Source organism: Corythoichthys intestinalis, chromosome 3 (genome assembly GCF_030265065.1).
Source record: "Corythoichthys intestinalis isolate RoL2023-P3 chromosome 3, ASM3026506v1, whole genome shotgun sequence".
In the NCBI taxonomy this organism is placed as follows: Eukaryota; Metazoa; Chordata; class Actinopteri; order Syngnathiformes; family Syngnathidae; genus Corythoichthys; species Corythoichthys intestinalis.
In genome coordinates, this window is record NC_080397.1 from 27,433,531 (window position 1) to 27,454,025 (window position 20,495).

Sequence of the window (20,495 nt, forward strand, 5' to 3'; positions counted from 1 at the left end):
ACGTAAGTAGTCCTTCATTTAAAGGAAGTTTGTAGTGTTTACTTTGTAATCGCTGTATTCGTATTTGACATAATACAAAACAAGATGTTTACTCACTTCCTCGTAAGTCCAATGGTCCCACAGTAAATATCCACGGTGAATGGGAACCTTTTGAAACTCCAAAAAGGCGCATACGCCTCTCCCTCATACAGAATGATTTTTCTGCAGCCGTTTGGCTGGCGTGATGCGAAAAATAAACGTATTAATCCGCAAAATCAGCTGAATCCTTCGTCCTCATACACAACAGTACACTGTAGCGTGAAGAGGACGTCTTCTACCGTACACGTCACCTCCTCAATGCAAGACCGAAGCCGGAAGTCACTCATTTTCCTGGCGCGGGATTCAAAAAACTAAATAAATATAGCGATCGCTTCCACACACATCCAAGCGGTCCATATCATTCAGGAGCATAAAATACCGCGTGTATTATGAAATAAACATGCTTTTTCGTGTCACAGGCACTTTAAGGAGTTAACAGACTAACATAAAAGCATTCACGCCCACTTTCTCCAGAAATTGCATTAATGTAAGAGGCAAGGTTTTTAAATGACCAAAAATTATCCTTTTTTTTTTTATTAAGTAGGTTAAGAAATGTTCTTACTGGCACACGACTGTATTCATTAGCATTTGAAGTCCGACTTAAAGCTTTGGCGTGTCTTCGTCTTTGCAGCGATAAACAAAACCGGGTCAAGCAATGTCAAACTCGCTGACGCTTTAGAGTTGAAACATATTCAAAAGCACCGGAGGGAGCATCTGATACGGGGGAGCTTAACGCCGCTAATTTATGCATGAAGTGATCAAGTTGAGTAGCAACACGCACACGCATGCAGTAACACAGTGTGGTTAGCATTTCAAACAAGCAATTCTAACGTTAAAACAAGTCTAGAAGATATGCAGCTTACAAGTTGTATTTTGACTGTGCAAGACAGGAAAGTTGGACAGAGAGGAATGTGAGCGACATGCTGTTTTATTATGTACAGTGGGGCAAATAAGTATTTAGTCAACCACCAATTGTGCAAGTTCTCCTACTTGAAAAGATTAGAGAGGCCTGTAATTGTCAACATGGGTAAACCTCAACCATGAGAGACAGAATGTGGGGAAAAAACAGAAAATCACATTGTTTAATTTTTAAAGAATTTATTTACAAATTAGAGTGGAAAATAAGTATTTGGTCACCTACAAACAAGCAAGATTTCTGGTTCTCAAAGAGGTCTAACTTCTTCTAACGAGGTCTAACGAGGCTCCACTCGTTACCTGTATTAATGGCACCTGTTTTAACTCATCTGTATAAAGGACACCTGTCCATAACTTCAGTCAGTCACACTCCAAACTCCACTATGGCCAAGACCAAAGAGCTGTCGAAGGACACCAGAGACCAAATTGTAGACCTGCACCAGGCTGGGAGACTGAATCTGCAATAGGTAAAACACTTGGTGTAAAGAAATCAACTGTGGGAGCAATTATTAGAAAATGGAAGACATACAAGACCACTGATAATCTCCCTCGATCTGGGGCTCCATGCAAGATCTCACCCCGTGGCGTCAAAATGGTAACAAGAACGGTGAGCAAAAATCCCAGAACCACACAGGGGGACCTAGTGAATGACCTACAGAGAGCTGGGACCACAGTAACAAAGGCTACTATCAGTAACACAATGCGCCACCAGGGACTCAAATCCTGCACTGCCAGACGTGTCCCCTGCTTAAGAAAGTACACATCCAGGCCCGTCTGCAGTTAGCTAAAGAGCATTTGTATGATCCAGAGGACTGGGAGAATGCGTTATTGTCAGATGAAACCAAAATAGAACTTTTTGGTAGAAACACAGGTTCTTGTGTTTGGAGGAGAAAGAATACTGAATTGCATCCGAAGAACACCATAACCACTGTGAAGCATGGGGGTAGAAACATCATGATTTGGGGCTGTTTTTCTGCAAGGGGATCAGGACAACTGATCTGTGTAAAGGAAAGAATGAATGGGGCCATGTATCAAGAGATTTTGAGTGAAAATATCCTTCCATCAGCAAGGGCTTGTGAAGAGTGTATATATATGTATAATATAATGCAGACCCATGGAAATGTAGTCCAGTCAATACACATACACACAGTAGGCTTATAAATTACTATCACAACAATTGCCCTTGACAAATTGTTATTCCTATTCAATTGATATTCTCATTCAATGTTCTAGATTGCACACAAACAATAACCGAAATAAACTGACAAACTATTCAACCAGCATGTTTCCAAACGTAGCAGTTCAAAATTACGTTTCCCATAATGCCTAGCGTGGTTTAGCTTACTGATAGCTAGCTGAGGTAAAAAACAAACTTTGCTATACAGTAAAAGTTTACAATCATCGGCAGCGCAACGATGCGACACCAAACGGGATTTTACAGTCGAAGCTCTAACAGAGGTCAACAGTTGTCATTATATACGTATTTATCGTAAAAAAACTTAACAACTGGGCAGGCGTTGTGGCCAAATCGTTAACCCAGTAGATGGTGGTAATGCCTCATGATAGGGGTAAACTACCAACAAAAACAAGAAAAACTACTTCTTCCCTCTCTACTACTAGGGGCAATGTCATCGCATGCAGGCGCTGCCACCCAGCGGCCGGAGGGATTCTCTTCAAATTGGTCCTGTGAAAAATCATAAAAAACGGACATTTTTATGAATTTATAAAACCCGCCCGGACGACGAGGATACTACGTGAAAGTAGGACTTGTCCGGGCATAAGAGGACGTTTGGTGACCCTATATTATGATGCTCTTTAATATTATTTATAACAACCACTGTATCTGCTGATAGCCTGTTGCTAATCAGTACGTGTAGATGGCACAATTATGTCAACGCTAAATTCAAGTGTTACAAGTTTTTTGTTCGTTTGTTTACAGCTGGAAAACGCTGTTAGGCAAGGGAAGACAACTTGACTTGTAGGTTGATGGACATATATCGAGACTACGTGCGTTCTACTTGATGATGGAAGGCTCGACTCCCGGGGGCGGCCGAGAGGCACACAGTGGCTCCTCTCGGGGCGGACCGTCAGCTCGATCCTGAGATCCAACTACGAGCTTTTTAACTGCAGTAACTTTAAAATACGCGATTGGAGCTGGAATTACCAAGGACAGCGGGAGAAAGTCCGTCTGAATGCCGCCGAGGGTCTCGTAATGTTGGGTGAAAGTTTGGGCATCTTAAGCTCTGCTGTCTGATAACACATTCCTCGTATGTTCAACCTTTGTTAATATTTTTCTAATCATTTTGTAAAATTGTGATTTATTGACCTGTTTTGCACATGCACCATGATTTATTGACCTTTTTTGCACATGCACCAATCGTTTTAAATAAAACAAGAAATTGAATCATGTTGTCCAAATGTTTTATTGCGATCAATATCTGCAATAAAAAAGAATGACATACTATGTTAGTTTATATGTACGATACATACCTACCGTGTCAGCCCTTCTGCGTTCAGCAAATGTAATATAATTTGTCATTTCACCTCATTTTGGCCACTCAAGTGGCCGGCGTATCAATCTATACCTCATGTCAACACAGGCTGACAGGTTGTTATAATTTTGTCCACGAATGAGCAATGAAGCGATAAGAACAACCATACAATCTCATCTACGTCATGCTGAATCCTTGGTTTTAATTTTGCAGTTTTAACTTTGTCAACACACTGCTTACTTCAACGATAATGAAAAATCAACATTTTCCAAGCTGGCGCCGCCCATATTTCGCTCAGGAAATGTGTCTATATACATGTATATTCATATGTGTGTGTGTGTGTCTATGTACATAGAATTCTGTCAGGTTTTTTTTTTTTTTTTTAATCGAATGAAATTTTAATTGTTTTTTTGGAGGGGGTCGTTCAAATAAAGAAAACCTTATGTTTAATGAAACTGGGTTAAAATAAAGAAAAAACAATGACAGATAAATTATAAAACAATTTTCTGTGGAAAAACAGCTAAAATACTGTAGGCTTCTTGATAACAATAATATAACAAAAATTTTGGGTGGGGGGGTATGACAGCTGATTTAACTAATTTTGAACTATACAATCCCTGTTTTCTTTTAAAAAAAAAAAAATAGGAAAAATGATGCACTCAACCTCTTAATAGCGCACTCATTTTAACTCCCTGGCTGCCATTGACGGTGCTAGACGTCCGATCCATTTTGACTGGGAGGGGTGAATGAACAATGGCCCTGAAACATGAGCATTCGCAGGTTGTCCTTGCAATTTTTTTTTTTTTTTTTTTTTTTTTTTTTTTTTTTAAACCTCTCCTGTTCAGCTGTTTGACACAGAGAATGGAAGTCTAAGTGCCCAGATTCTGAACAGTTTTAATGTTTCACATGGAGAGTCTGACATACTCCCATTGTGATCCTTCAAAATACCTTTTTATTATGACAAAGCAGCGAACAGGAAAGGATTATGGGGGGACAGAAGAAAAGAAATACAAGAGAAGAAAGAAAAGAAACATACACAAACAACAACAAGAAATACATTGAACATCTAAACTAGTTACTAATATGCTGGTGCTATCGTCAGCGAGATGTATTTCCGGTTTACACCATGTGGGGGCCAATTGGCCAGTGAAAGAGGAGAATGGGGGTGGGGGTGTCTATAAGACTATAAGCTAAGTGATTGAAAGGGGTAGAGTGTACACAAATCAGTTCTGTGATCTAGAACCCAGTAATCGTGTGAATCTCTTATGAGTGTAAGCCCGTTGGCGACCAACCCTACGCCGCCGCATCGCCAATCCCGGCACCGGAACCCCCAACCCGAGCATGCCCTACCACATCCAGCAGCACGCAAGCCCCATCGGGCGCGCGACAGCCACGCAGACGGGCGGAGTCCTTGCAATTTTTGAATTGGACATCTATCGTTGTCAATGCAAGCCGAAGTTAATCTTGGATCACTTTCTCTTAATTTAAGTCAAGCCTGTCGACGAGGGGAAGGGGGGCAACCAGGTATGTTGTCCCGGGCCTCAGGACCATAGGGGCCCCTGAATGTCCCCTAATTTATTTTACTTTACATTCACATATATATTTTTTTAAATCATTGTCTGATTAAATATTATGTTCTACTCGATTTATACTTAAAAACTATAACATATTATCCATCCATCCATCCTTTATCTTCCGCTTATTCCGGGGTCGGGTCGCGGGGGCAGCAGCTTCAGCAGGGAAGCCCAGACTTCCCTCTCCCCAGCCACTTCAGCCAGCTCCTCCGGCGGGATTCCAAGGCGTTCCCAGGCCAGCCGAGCGACATAGTCTCACCAGCGTGTCCTGGGTCGACCCCGGGGCCTCCCGCCGGTGGGACATGCCCGGAACACCTCTCCAGGGAGGCGTCCAGGAGGCATCCGAACCAGATGCCCGAGCCACCTCAACTGGCTCCTCTCAACGCGGAGGAGTAGCGGCTCGACACCAAGCCCCTCCCGGATGACCGAGCTTCTCACCCGATCTCTAAGGGAGAGCCCGGACACCCTGCGGAGGAAAGTCATTTCGGCCGCTTGTATCCGTGATCTTGTTCTTTCGGTCACGACCCACAGCTCGTGACCATAGGTGAGGGTAGGAACGTAGATCGACCGGTAAATCGAGAGCTTCGCCTTTTGGCTCAGCTCCTTCTTCACCACAACGGACCGGTGCAGAGTCCGCATCACTGCGGACGCTGCACCGATCAGCCTATCAATCTCCCGCTCCCTCCTACCCTCACTCGTGAACAAGACCCCAAGATACTTGAACTCCTCCACTTGGGGCAGGATCTCATCCCCGACCCGGAGAGGGCATGCCACCCTTTTCCGGCTGAGGACCATGGTCTCGGATTTGGAGGTGCTGATCTTCATCCCAACCGCTTCACACTCAGCTGCAAACCGCCCCAGTGAGAGTTTGAGGTCACGGCTTGATGAAGCCAACAGCACCACATCGTCTGCAAAAAGCAGAGATGCAATGCTGAGGCCACCAAACCGGACACCCTCAACGCTTCGGCTGCGCCTAGAAATTCTGTCCATGAAAATTATGAACAGAATCGGTGACAAAGGGCAGCCTTGGCAGAGTCCAATCCTCACTGGGAACGACTTCGACTTACCGCCGGCAATGCGGACCAGACTCTGACACCGGTCGTACAGGGACCGAACAGCCCTTACCAAGGGGCTCGGTACCCCGTACTCCCGGAGCACCCTCAACAGGACTCCCCTAGGCACACGGTCGAACGCCTTCTCCAAATCCACAAAACACATGTAGACTGGTTGGGCGAACTCCCATGCACACTCGAGGACCCTGCCGAGGGTGTAGAGCTGGTCCACTTTTCCACGGCCGGGACGAAAACCACACTGCTCCTCCTGAATCCGAGATTCGACTTCCCGACGGACCCTCCTCTCCAGGACCCCTGAATAGACTTTACCGGGGAGGCTGAGGTGTGTGATCCCTCTATAATTGGAACACACCCTCCGGTCCCCCTTTTTAAAAAGGGGGACCACCACCCCGGTCTGCCAATCCAGAGGCACTGTCCCCGATGTCCACGCGATGTTGTAGAGGCGTGTCAGCCATGACAGCCCTACAACATCCAGAGCCTTTAGGAACTCCGGGCGGATCTCATCTACCCCCGGGGCCTTGCCACCGAGGAGCTTACCAACCGCCTCGGTGACTTCAACCCCAGAGATTGAAGAGCTCACCTCAGAGTCCCCAGACTCGTGGCGTGTCGGTGGAATTGAAGAGGGCTTCGAAGTATTCTCCCCACCGACTCACGACGTTGAGGTCAGCAGTACACCATCTTCACTATACACAGTGTTAATGGTGCACTGCTTTCCTCTCCTCAGACGCCGGATGGTGGACCAGAATTTCCTCGAAGCTGTCCGGAAGTCGTTTTCCATGGCCTCGCCAAACTCCTCCCATGTCCGAGTTTTTGCCTCGGCGACCACCGAAGCCGCAGTCCGCTTGGCCAGCCGGTACCTGTCAGCTGCCTCCGGAGTCCCACAGGCCAAAAAGGCCCGATAGGCCTCCTTCTTCAGCTTGACGGCATTCCTTACTGCTGGTGTCCACCAGCGGGTTCGGGGATTGCCGCCACGACAGGCACCAACCACCTTACGGCCACAGCTCCGATCGGCTGCCTCAACAATGGAGGTGCGGAACATGGCCCACTCGGACTCAATGTCCCCCACCTCCCCCGGGGACAAGGGAGAAGTTCTGCCGGAGGTGGGTGTTGAAGCCCTTTCTGACAGGGGATTCTGCCAGACGTTCCCAGCAGACCCTCACAATACGTTTGGGCCTGCCAGGTCTGACCAGCATCTTCCCCCACCATCAGAGCCAACACAATGTGTATAACATATTAAATATTTCAAATATATTTCTTCCTTTTTTTGCGCAACCCCCTCCCGTTTTAGTTTTAGTGCTACGCATTTTCTTGTCTTTGCCAGGGACTGTCGCTGGAGGAGAGCGAGCCTTAAGTAAAATGAAAATAATTTTAAAAACTACCTACGCTCCACCATATCACATGGCAGTCTTAACAACCAAGCCATTGTTACCAAACCGTACTTTATGGTAAGTTGCGGAGCTCTTAACTCCGCAGCGTAGTGTGGAGTGGACGGGTGGACGGCTCGTTTGTCGTCAGTTCGTCCGGGTCTTCCTTCAGGAAGGTGGCAATGTGCATAAAAATGCAGAAACACGTCGGATGGCTTTTTGCTGGAACTTTTATTAACAGTGGGGGACTCACGGCCACTCAACTCAGTGCTACCGCGCAACAACTCTCAAGAACTCCTATCTCACCCCCTTACGCTCAGGGTTGGGCACGTTACTTTAAAAAAGTAATTAGTTATAGTTACTCACTACTTCTTCCAAAAAGTAAGAGTTAGTAACTGAATTACTCTATAGTAAAAAGTAACTAGTTACCAGGGAAAGTAACTATTTCCGTTACTTTAAAAAGAATTTGTTGTATGTCAAAGAATTTGAAATTTTCTGAGCAGTATTCGAGTCAGTTGAATAGAGAAGAACAGACAGGTAGTTGCGTTGTAGAACCTTGTAATATTTATTGCTCCTCACTAACAACAGATTTATCCTACACTTGAAGTGCAACAAAATTAAACAGTAAGATTTTTCGCCACTAGCTTTGTGTGTCGTTGTTAGGTGTTTCAGCAGATTTGAATAGCTTACCACAGATGTCGACAAAAGCTTTGCCCCGGGACATAAATTACACTTTACATGCACGTTCTTTCCTTTAATTTCGACCAACTTGAAATAGTGTTTATATCTCCACCTCGTAAAGGACAAAATTTCCTCTGAATGCTCTGCCATCATATCCCTCTGCATCTGTTTTGCCTGTGTGTGTTTGCCGCACGCACTGTTCCGGTTTGTGTGTGAAAACACCGGCTCTGATTGGCATACCATTACACATGACTCTAACCCTCAGCCGATCACAATCACTTCCATCGCATCTATCCAGGGGGTGCATTCAGGTAGCCTAGTCCCCCTACTCCTCCCGTCACCCTCAAAGCGTCTGCCGTCCTCAAGATGGAAGCAGCATTCTTGCTGGCTGACAGTGGGGGATGGGAACGAGGCTAGCATTCAGGTGTAGCAAACACAAAAACGTTAGCAAGCTTTGGAAAGCATTGTCTAATTGAATGAGCAGGGACAAACTCGACTCGCTACGGCTGGTAGTTTCGTCAATTTATTCAGAGTAAGTAACGCACCGCTTTTGACCGTCAGTAACGGTAACGGCGTTGTAATGGCGGAAAGAATAATTAGTTAGATTACCCCGTTACTGAGAAAAGTAACAGCGTTATGTAAGAGCGTTATCTATAACGGCGTTATTCCCAACACTATACGCTAGCCCACCTCTTCGTCTGCGCCAAATTCGTAAAGCTGGTCATATCGTAGGGGACAGCGGCCCCTTACGGATGCCGGTAGCACCATGCTCTCCAGTGAGCGTGAGCTTGCTCAAAAACTGGATTTCACTGACCCTAACTAACCCTGTTATAAATGACTTTGCTGTCAAAAAATCCAGGCGCATCACTGTTTGAGGGCTTGATAACCCCAGGGATGTGGAGGGGGCAGGCACAGGATGTTTAGTTGTACTGTTTTGTTGCTTGGCAGGCATAGCACTCTCAGTTGAATTGCTCTCTTTGACTCTCATCTATTGTCCCTGCATGGGACAATAGATGAAAATTGTTTGTTCATATTGTGTCACATCACATTACGGTCTGTTAAATATAACTGTCCATCTCAAATCATTTGAAAATTTACACTGTCATTGCTTGCAAAGCGTTAAAAGTACTGCGTAGGTTGTCGTGACAAGCCAGTGGCAGGGGTGGGGTGAGGGGGCCCTACAATGGTCTCCTGCAAGTGTTTTACAGCCCTGATTTAAGGGTATTTACTGGTCACTTGTCCATTGTGAGGCATTCTAGGGTCACAATTTTCGATCATTTACTGTTGATTGTAGAGCATTTCCAGGTTACTGTCTGTTGATTTCGGGTCACTTCCTGTTGATTTGGGGCCCTTAGGGATCACTCCTTGTTAACTCATTGGCTGCCATTGATGGTGCTAGTCATAATAGATTGTATGTCTAACACCCTCAATGGCATTAAGGCTGTAATTTAAAACTAAAATGACAGAAAAAGACCAACTTTTTTGAAACCAGCATGAAGCAATTTTGTTTGACTACTGTAAGTAATACATGAGCTCCCTCCAGTGGCACACAAGAGAATCACTGTATTACAGTGAATCACAGCAAACCTGGAATCACATTCCAGTTTTATTGCTATCCCTGTCACTGAACCAAGATGCACTTGTGTTGTAGGAGGTCCTTCAGATGGAGACACAAATGGGTGGCAAACTCTTGGACGAGCCCAAGACACTGAACTTTAAGGACAGCACGCACAACCTGAGACTTTCAGTACACGACGTACCGCACCCGCACTGGAAGAGCAAACTCATGGCCAAGTATCAGGTATAGCCAAAGCACTGGTCTACTCGGTCAAAAAGTACATACCTGAGTGAAGTCAGTGAGTGTTTGTACTGTCCGTGTGCAGGAGATCCCATTCTACCAGGTCTGGAGCGGCAGCCAGAGGAGCCTCCACTGCACTTTCACATTGGAGAGGATGAGCTCGGCCGTCACCGAGGTCAGCTGTAAACTCTGCGTCAGGCAGGTGGAAGGCGAGGGACAGATCTTTCAGCTCAGCAACACCCTGGAGGAGGTAAGATGCGAAAACAAATACAATTGTAGCTGGACGGGTTGACAAAAGTATTGTCCGTGTTCGAGTAGACAAACACAAGTGATGCAGCAACACGGAGACAGGTCATTTAAAAATACATATTTCTTATATTACTGCATAACTAAGATGGAGTCAGTGTTGTTTTTGGCAGCCCTTTTAACTTTCGTCTTAATCTTTTGGACAAAAATACTTGCCTAAGTCATATTTTAGTCATTTCAAAATGGGGTTAGTCTTCGTCATAGTTTTCGTAGATGAATACTCAAGCAGTTTTCGTGTAGTTTTAGCCGAAGAATACGATGTTTTCATGTGCATACATTTCTGTTTTAGTCTAAAATATGTCATTTCAAATGAAAAAATTGTTCATGAATAATTTGACACAGCATGTTTTGAAAAATGTATGCAAGCTATTATAATCAAAACTAGGTTCATACAAGCACTAAATCAGAAGCCGGTCCGTCTAAACTACGACCTTTATTAAAAATGAAACGTAAAGGATTAATTCATGCCCACTGCTACCAAGTTATGTCCAGACAACTGAACGCAGCACTTCTTCCTATGATAATACACAGTCAGCAGGGAAAAAGTACATTATTTTCAATTAATTATACCGACTTGGACGCCACAGAAAAATAATGATAATAATAGTAATGAATTTTGTTGATAAACACACTTTCCATTAAAAAAAAGATCTCAAAGTACTACAACTTATAAAAACATACACACACACAGAAAGAGTTCATTACAATCCAGTTTAGTAGGCTGCTAAAACTCCTTACTGAAGAGGTGTGTTTAAAGTCCACTCTTGAAAGAGTCAGTTGACTGTGGTGCTCTCAGGTGTATGGGGACAGTGTTCCACAGTTACGGGGCGACAGAACAAAAGGCCCGGTCTCTCATTAAGCGTAATGTAAACTTTAAGAGGACACTCTCCACACTGAAGCTAAGGCTAACGCGAATGCTATGCTAACCCTACGAGTTACATTTAGTGTGTGGTGATCACTCAGCACAGACCTTTAAAGGCTCAAACAACATTCCATATTCTCTCATGCCAAGATTAGAAAGCAAATCTTACCATGTGTTTCAAAACAAGCAAGCCTGTAGAGAAGCCTAGCTTGAAGGACACCGATGAGTTTGTGCGTGCGCGGGGGCAGCACGTCACATGAGTGACACAACATATCGAAGATGTAGGCTGACTAACTACACGAACAATGAGCAAATGTCACGCATTGTCACCATATGACAAAAACCATGTCATATTTCTGTCTCCTCTGACGAAAACTGGCCATCAGCTCGTTATGCGCTGTCACCTAAGACACATTTTTAGCTCGTCATCGTCATGTGATTGGCGTAAAAAATATGGTCGTTATCGTCATTGTTGAGATTCACAGTCGTAGTAATGGTCTTTTCAACGTCCTACACTGAGTTAAATTGAGATTTAGGTTGTAATATTACGAGATCTAAGTCCTAATATTAAAAAAAAAAAAAATATTGTAATATGACAAAAATACCTCTCGTATAAAAAAACAACCTCTCGTAATATAACGGCTATATTTTTGTCATATTACAATTTTTTTTTTTTTTTTAATATTAGGACTTAGATCTCGTAATATTACAACCTAAATCTCAATTTTTTCGTGTTATATTACAATTTGTTTTCTCGTAAAAATTCCACAGAAATCTTGTCATATTTAAATCGTGTAACATTAAAACTTTATTTTCATAATATTACAATTGAATCTCATAATATTAAGACTCATTTCTCGAGTTTTTTTCTACTTAAATCCTGTAATTTTATGACTTAAATACCGTAACATAATTGTCATTTATTCTCAATTATTCTCGTGATTTAACGACTTAAATTTCGTAATATTACAACTTTATTCTCATAATATTATCAAATGTTCTAATATTTCGATTGAAATCTTGAAATATCTCATAAAATTATGATTTATTATTCGTAATTTTATTACCTAAATCTTCTTATTATGTTATTTTACGACTTAAATATCGTGACATTATTTTCATTTATTCACGTTATTTTACAACTCAAATGTTGTAACATTACAGCTTTATAATAATATTAGTACATATAATAATATTACTTAAATCTCGTAAAATTATGATTGAAATCTCGTAACATCTTGTAATTCTCATTTAGTTTATTGCTAAAATCTTGTAATTTTACGACAAATCTAATATTACAGCATTATTCTCATAATGTAAAGACATTAAGACATCTTTTAAAATGATGATTCATTTCTTATAATATTATGATTGAAATGTCATATTATCACAATCTAAGTCTCTTAACATTACAACTTTCTTTTTGTAAAACTATGACTTAAATTTACTAAGCTTTCATTGTAATTTTTTTCATTGTGTGGCCTTGATATTGCATTGTGAAAACAAACAGTAACATTGCCGTGTAAGGAGTCTTTTATGTACTGAATGTTATAACGGATATCTACAGTATACAGCACACCAATAAGCATGCAATGATGATGCACACATTTTACAGTTCTTTACATGCTATTTGAAATTGTTCCTACTTTGTGTTTTAATGTAATAAATACTGCTTTTTTTGTCTTTTTTGACAGTCTCTAACAGTTAAGATGATATGAACGTCTATCACCGTCGATGAATAAAAAAAATAAAAAATAAATAAATATTAGAGCTATTTTGGGGGCTTGCCAGAGTAGACTAATTTGAGATATGAAAGCTTTGAGTTGCAAATGGTCATGAAATGGCCATTAATGTATTGCTTATTATCATTAATTCAAACTACAATATTCAATATGATTGATTTTATGTTTAATATCTGGAAACACGAAATGAACACTTCAAAATTAAAAGTCAGCATTATTCACTACATTATAAAGTGACTTTTATTAAGTTCTTTGAATGCATACATTGACCGAAGTCATCTCATTTGCATTGCTTTCGACGTAAAGTCCGTGGTGGCTGTGGTGTGGGAATTCAAAGTGATGACATTCCAGAAACACCCCCGAAAAAACAGCATGACCTTTGAACCCACCCGACGTACATTTTCGCGGGTCTGCTAAAATCAAAGCCTCGCTATTCCAGTAGTGTCGGCGCGACCTCTCGCCTCGCTATGAATGATTGAACAGTCACGGGCGGCCCGACTTAAGACTTTGTGACTTGTGGACCTTTAAGAGTGGAGAAAGAAGTTCTCCGTGTGCTTCACTTCATCTTTCTGCTCCGTATTAGTGTTCCCGAGAGGGGAAAGTTGGCTTCCCGTGGAAATTGCGAGGGAATGTCAGGTTTTGGCCCTGAAAAACTGAAAAGATGGAATCAAGTTCAGAGACATTTTTTTTTACTGATTACAGCAACAGACATAAAATAGAACGTTTTTGTGTTAAAAATGTTTTTGATTCTTAAATGAGACAATGTTTTGCGGCCCCCATTTGTCATCCATATGTATATTGCGCCCTGCGATTGGCTGACAATCAGTTCAGTATGTTTCCCTCTTTCAGCCCGGAATTAGTTGGTATAAACTTCAGCCCCCCCACAACCCTTGTGAGAATAAGCCGTTCAGAAGATGAATGAATGAATATACAGTACTGTATTAGTATATACTTGTATATATTTATATAGTAGGTGACTCAGTTCCGCTCTGAGACCCCCAAATTGGCCAAATTTCAAAATTGTCCTATATGCATGACTGATACATCATTGGAAAGCTTAAAATCTCAATTTTCTGGGGGACAAAAATTTAACAGGAGGGCATTTAAAAAAGAAAAAAAGTAAACCCCTAAACCCTAACTCGAGATGAGAGCATTAGAGAGCATAATTAAATAAATAAATATTATCACGTACCTACCTTTTTTCAAACCAAAAACTCCGTGTAGCATGTCTCATCGAGTGTCAAGACACAGCTGTGAATGGCCAAAGCCAGACTTTTGGGGGATTTTATGGGTGAAACACAGTACTATAACAAGGGTCGCAATGCAGAAATCGCAGAAATCAAGGAGTGGTTGAGATTTTCTTTTTCAAACATTTACCCTTTTAAACTTTTTTTTTTTTTTTTGCTTTGTTTGGATCGATTATTTATCATCTAACATATCGGGGAAAATGTGATAGTACCAAAAAAAAACAATTAAGCGATAGTTATGAGGTAGATATCCGTGACCTATTTACAAACACTATATTTTTCATTGTGACATAGTTTGTTTAAAAGTTTAAAATATGCGAATGAATAATTTCATAAAGTTGTTTTTTAACAAAATGTTAGACATCAATTAAGGATTGTATGCTAAAAATGATAAACATTTCAAATAATAAATATAATTACAGTACTTATCTTCTTTTTATGGCTGGGTTGAAACAAAAGCGGTTCCGCAGTGTCTGTAAACATGGGTCTTCAGGGTAAAACGGACAAATTAAAAATAGTTCGGGGGCTTCAGGCACCATGAAACTGCTATGGCAGCATATAGACATATTGTTCTATCAAACACAGCAGTTCTTTTGGCTAAAAATACAGCAGTTTATTTAAAAGAGGGGTGCAAGAGCAGAAACAGCTTTTTCAGCCTTGTCTGCGTTTCCCGCCTTACATAAATCATTTTAAATCATATTTTAGATTTTTTAAAATAATTTTGAATAAATTACTTAATTGAAGAATCCTTTTTAGGGGGAAATCAGTTATTGGAATTGTAATTAGAAAAGGAAATTAAAATAACGCAAATTTTAAAAAAGCCATGATTAAAAAACAACGTAAATAATATAAAATTGATTGTTTTTTAATCCCCACAAAATTAAAAAAAAAAAAATAAATCAATAAACTGTAATTTAAAAAAATAAAAAAAATAATAAAAAGAGAAACATTAAAGATATGAATTAAAATAAATGTGGCCTATACATATTTTACTCCAAAAATGTTGTTTTTTATTTTTTGTTTTGTGACCTCACATCGCTTAACTATTTGACTGATACTGACGGCAATAGATGTCCAGTCCATTCTAACTGGGAGACCTGCAGCCCTCTCACTTCAAATGGATTGGATGTCCAATTGTGTAGCGTTCAATCATCCCTTTGCTGTTTGATTTAATGAAATGAGTTTACCACTAGTAGTTTGGCAACGAATGAACGAACTACAAATGTTTTGGACGTCTTTCCCCGTCAATGGCAAAAAATGTTTTTCAATTGATTAGCAGGAATTGAAAGGAGAGTTGTATCTTTTATTTGCAGGAGCTCCAGTGCATTGACACATCGCTGATGGACCCGGCCAGCAACATTACCACTTTAATAGGACCCAACGCCTTCCGTATCCCCTTGTCCATCAGACACAAACTTTGCGGGAGTCTAGACGCGCCACAGACACGAGGCAACGACTGGCGGATGTTGGCCCACAAGCTCAATCTGGACAGGTAATCTAGCAATATTAACAAACAAATGATTAAAAAAAAAAAGCGGATTTTTATTAGACATTTTTTTTTGTTTTCAAATAATTATTTCTTTTTGTAAATGTTTTTATATTATTAATTAATTTTCCATCATTTCTATTATTTTCACTTATTGCATTTATTTATTATTATTATTATTATTATTATTTATTATTTATTTCATTTATTATATATTTATTCATACTTTTACTTTTTTAGTGGCACTTTTTCATTTAGTTTGGACCCAAGCAACACAAATAAAATGATAACAAGCCAGGAACAAATTTGTTTTTTTCTATAACAGGGTGTTATCATTATTATCTTCTTGTATTATCTATTCCCCCAATGTTTTTTGATGCATACAGTGATGCATTTTTCACGGTTAATGGGGACCAGTATTTAGATTTAGCATCGGAAAGAGATACATGTAAGACCATTTTTTCCCGTTTTTTCCTGAAATGATAATTATTTATGAAATGCTTCATTGAGTGAGTCCTCTTGAATCCACTCATGCTGCTTAGAACAGCACACAACACACTACCGCTAGTGTTTAACAAGCCAAACGACTCGGCGCCTTTGAAAGGCAGCACTCCCAAGCTTCTCTGGCAAGATCAAAGCAGCCCCCTTCTCACTCATCGTTAACTTTAACAAGCTGCAGCTGCCTGCTGAGCAAGAAAAGCAGCAGGAGTGAGAGTCAGAGGCTGTACGTGATCGGATCAGGACATCTATAAAATACTGTTTCGTTTTGTTTTTTTAATAGAAAAAAAAAAAAAAATCTGCGATGGACTGAGGGTCCAATGTTTGAAACGCGAAATAGCGAGGGATCACTGTATTCGTTGAAGGTAAATTCAGGCATCAAGGGGTTAATGCATTATAGAGGATTTTAAACAAAAAATCATTTGAACATTTAATTTGCCAGTTTTTTGCACACCACAAGAGGGAACCCGTGTATTAGCAGTACACTTTGAGAATCACTGATGTCGAATCATTCAATCAAAGTGACCTAATTTATTTATTTTCAGGTATCTGAACTACTTTGCCACCAAGTCAAGTCCGACAGGCGTCATCCTGGACCTGTGGGAGGCCCAGCACTTTCCCGAAGGGGACCTCAACGAACTGGCCGCCGTGCTGGAAGAGATGGGTCGGCACGACAGCAACTTCTGCTCGATGACCATGGAACACTGACCAGACCACGCGGACAAATGGCGACGATGGCGCAGGCCAGGCTAACGGCTAGAGACGCTAGCGCCATGACCAAAAACGACAACACAAATGCTTGGAAGAGGATGTGTTTTGATGACTTTTCATCTGTCAGGAACAAAAAAAAAAGAGCGTTCTTACTTCAAATTGACGTCAAAAGTAGCGGGTTTACAAAACAGGCTACGGTAAGGACGTCGACATAACGAAAATGTAAGCGAAGGTCGCTAAGCGCTGGTGTAAAACAGTTTAAGTAGAAAGGCTAAGAATAATTTGGAGTCGTGTCAGTGAAAGGCCTCTCCTATCAGTCGGGTCGCACTTGGATGATGCTATCATTTGAACGGTTTCCACGACACGTGCATGGCAGATGAAAAAATCGAATTTATTTTTGATGTGTACATGCAAATGCAGATCCTCCCTGGTTACGAGTCATATTTTTATGATGCTAATTATTATTATTAAATGAGTGAATGCAAGCCATGGCAAGAGAAACTAGGAGGACTAGGAGTATTTTTCACAATGAATAACAACCAGCAAAGGGGCCGAAGAAAAAGGACGCGGCAGTGAACGCAACACAATTTATACACTCGTTTTTTTACCCCCATAGTTTTAACCCTTTATAGGGCATGCATTTTATTACTATGAATATTATAACAAAAAACTCAAGTGTTATTGGGGGTCATAAACAGCGTAAATTCACATTGAAATACCCCAAAGCAAAAGGAAGTGAGCAGAATAAACAGGAAGTAACCCAGAAATGACCAGAAAATCAGTAGGAAGTGACCTGGAAAAAGCTTCAAAATGGGTACTGACCAAAATGAACAGAAGGTAAGCCAGAAATGACCGAAAATCAACAGGAAGTGACATGAAAAAGACCAAAAATTATGAGGAAGTGATGAAGATAAACAAGAAGAAACACAGAAATGACCAAAAATATTAAAGGAAATGATGCAGTAATGTCCAAAAAAAAAAAAAAAACAGAAAGAAACGTCCTCAAATCAATAAGAAGTGACCAAAATACAAAGGAGATTACACAAAAATGACCCAAAATCAACATGAACTCCAAGGTTGGCTCCCCTTGACGTCAATAGACGTCTAGTTTAAGTGAGAGCACCGCCAGCCATCATTTAAACTAAGTCGAATAAACAGTAGATAGTTTGGATGTTATTGATGTCATTGTAAGTGGTACTGAAAGAATTAACAGGAAGTGACAAAAATACACAAGAAAATACCCAGAAATGGCTCAAAATCAATTAAGAATAGAAAAAAAGTCTCATATCAACAGGAAGTGACCTAGCAATGCCACAAAATCAGCAGGAAGTGCTCTGTAAATGCTTTAATTTATCAATTTCTCTATAAATTTCATTCCTAGTAAATTTAATTTTTATGACCATTTTATTAATGCATACTTGTTCTTCTTAATGAATTATGTTTAAAATAAATACATAAATAAATAATAATTGAATGACTTTATAATTTAATATTAATGATATTAAAGTTCTTTCAAATGACCAAAATTAGTGACTTGCACTATAAAGGGTTAAATATGTCGTTCATATACATGCAGTTGGTGTCAAAGGGTGACATCACTAACTTGACTCTTCATCTTTGGCGCCATCCAGTGGCCTTGTTAATACCTTGATTTGTATTTTTATTTAAAGAAATCGTAAATAGATAATCTTATAGTATAAAGTAAATTGTAATCATAATTTTTTTCTCATTGATAATTTGATAATATTTTTCTCTTGGTTTTATGGTAATAAATTGGGTTGTATTCAAGCGTTTATAATTTATAATAATTGTTGGGTCAATTACAAAAATTTCAAGATAACATTTAATAATAAATTCAATGAAAGAAAAGAAAAGAGCGGATTATTTAAAGGTATTCACGTGATCAATTATTACAAAATCATCTGAAAAATACTAAAAATATCTGTTTTGGATTTACATCATTTTGAAGCTATGTTTGTTTTTAGTTGGCGCTCAAAATCAGGCAAAGCAAATTAGTTCCCCCAATTTTTTTATTTAAAATGGTTGGCTATAGTTTTATTTTAAAAAATTCAAATTAAAATGGGACATAATTTGAATAATCCTTGTATGTATTTTAAATGACAACTAATGAATAAAATACATATTTGAAATTGGAAAGCAGAATAAGCTTTTGTTTTTAGCTCATTGACAGCGATAAACATCCAAACCATTTGAACTGGGATGATAGGCAGTAAACCAACGTTTATTCACTGCCAGCCCTCTGTTGAAATGGATTGGACATCTACTAGTGATAAACTAATTAAATATAAGGATGATAGGATGCCACATGATTGGATGTCTATCACCGTCAATGGCACTAAAAGAAGTAATCATTATCATAATACATGTTCAAAATTTTCAAGAGTGATTTTATTGCAAAACAATCCTGAATTTGAAATATTTATGTTATTTTTGGATAAATTAAAAAAAATTATTATAATATTGAAATTTAGCTAAACATTAGCATATAGCTAACTAATGTTTTTGTTTTTTTGTAAACTTGTTTTCCTCATTTCTTTCTCTTTTGGGAGTGCTCAAAAGTTGATGTGAATGTTTCCTGATGTAAGTGCTAATTAAAAAGGGGTACAGGGTGCGTCCCGAACGCAAACTCGAACCCAAAGGCGACGACAAGGACGTTGACTTTTTATTCCGTCATTTTACGAAATCTGCCAGTCGACAGTTTACCTACCGGACGAACTCTTCACTCGGACTCCGACGAAACAAATGAAGTGTTGTTATTGTACCGAAACTTGTAAGGAAAAAAAAAAAGTGTTTTCTATTTGACAAATGTGTACAATCGTGTACTGTCACTTTGAGAGTTACAAAAACTAAAAACAAAAAAAAGACAAACAGTTATAACGTAGTGTTTGTTTGATTTCTTTGTCGACTATGCAAACTGGTTGGTTGTCACGATTGACGTCTTAGCCGTGCTTGTAACATTTTACGATCAGGGGTGATTTTTCGTTGACACGTGTTGAATTCTGGTGACTCTTTTGGTTGCATCCGGCACGCTTTTCATGACGTCTTTATGCTCACCTCCTCCCAATTTCTCTCTTGTTGTTTTCTGTACAAAGTGTAAGAAAGAATTTTTAAGACGATTAATAAATTATATTTATAAGCAATGCTGAACAAAACTTCATGTCCTGGGTCGTTTTTTTATTTTTGAATGCTTCCTCACTACACATAGTGGTGGGACAGTAACATGTTTTGACAGTATGGTAATGTAGAGCAAAAATATTGCTATATCATAATGGCATGAATTGAATTGAAAATGTATGCATTTAAAATGTATTTCTTTTGTAAACAGTCGTACTTCAAGATAAGTACTGTAGGAGATAAATTTGTTCCGGAGTGGCTTTAGTATCCTGATTTCTTAGTTTTAATGAATGGTGTTTTACATGTAAATCGTCTATTTCGTTCCAAATGCTACTAAAAATGTTTTTGGCTACCTCTACAGATGTTATCACATGACTACACACGCTCATAGAAAACATGGAGAGTGAAAAGACGAGCTAACTAAACTAACCATTGCTTGCTATTTCGTCTCGCTGCTTGTGCCTTGATGAAGCATCGCTTATAAGTTATAGTACATTCCACAGACAATCTGTAGAATCAGCCTGTTACATTTA

At 39.8% G+C, this 20,495-nt stretch overlaps 1 protein-coding gene across 4 annotated transcripts in view; it reads left to right on the top strand.

Moving 5' to 3' along the window:
• Positions 1 to 19,990, top strand: part of LOC130912928 (netrin receptor UNC5C-like) — a 404,638-nt gene extending 384,648 nt beyond the window's left edge. For all 4 annotated transcript variants that reach the window (XM_057831087.1, XM_057831088.1, XM_057831089.1 and 1 more), the window contains 4 exons: positions 9,829 to 9,978; positions 10,061 to 10,225; positions 15,446 to 15,624; positions 16,662 to 19,990. In XM_057831087.1, the coding sequence (XP_057687070.1) occupies positions 9,829 to 9,978; positions 10,061 to 10,225; positions 15,446 to 15,624; positions 16,662 to 16,824 (657 nt within the window). In that variant the 3' untranslated portion in view covers positions 16,825 to 19,990. The remainder of the gene's footprint in view (positions 1 to 9,828; positions 9,979 to 10,060; positions 10,226 to 15,445; positions 15,625 to 16,661) is intronic.
• The last annotated feature ends 505 nt before the right edge of the window (positions 19,991 to 20,495 follow it).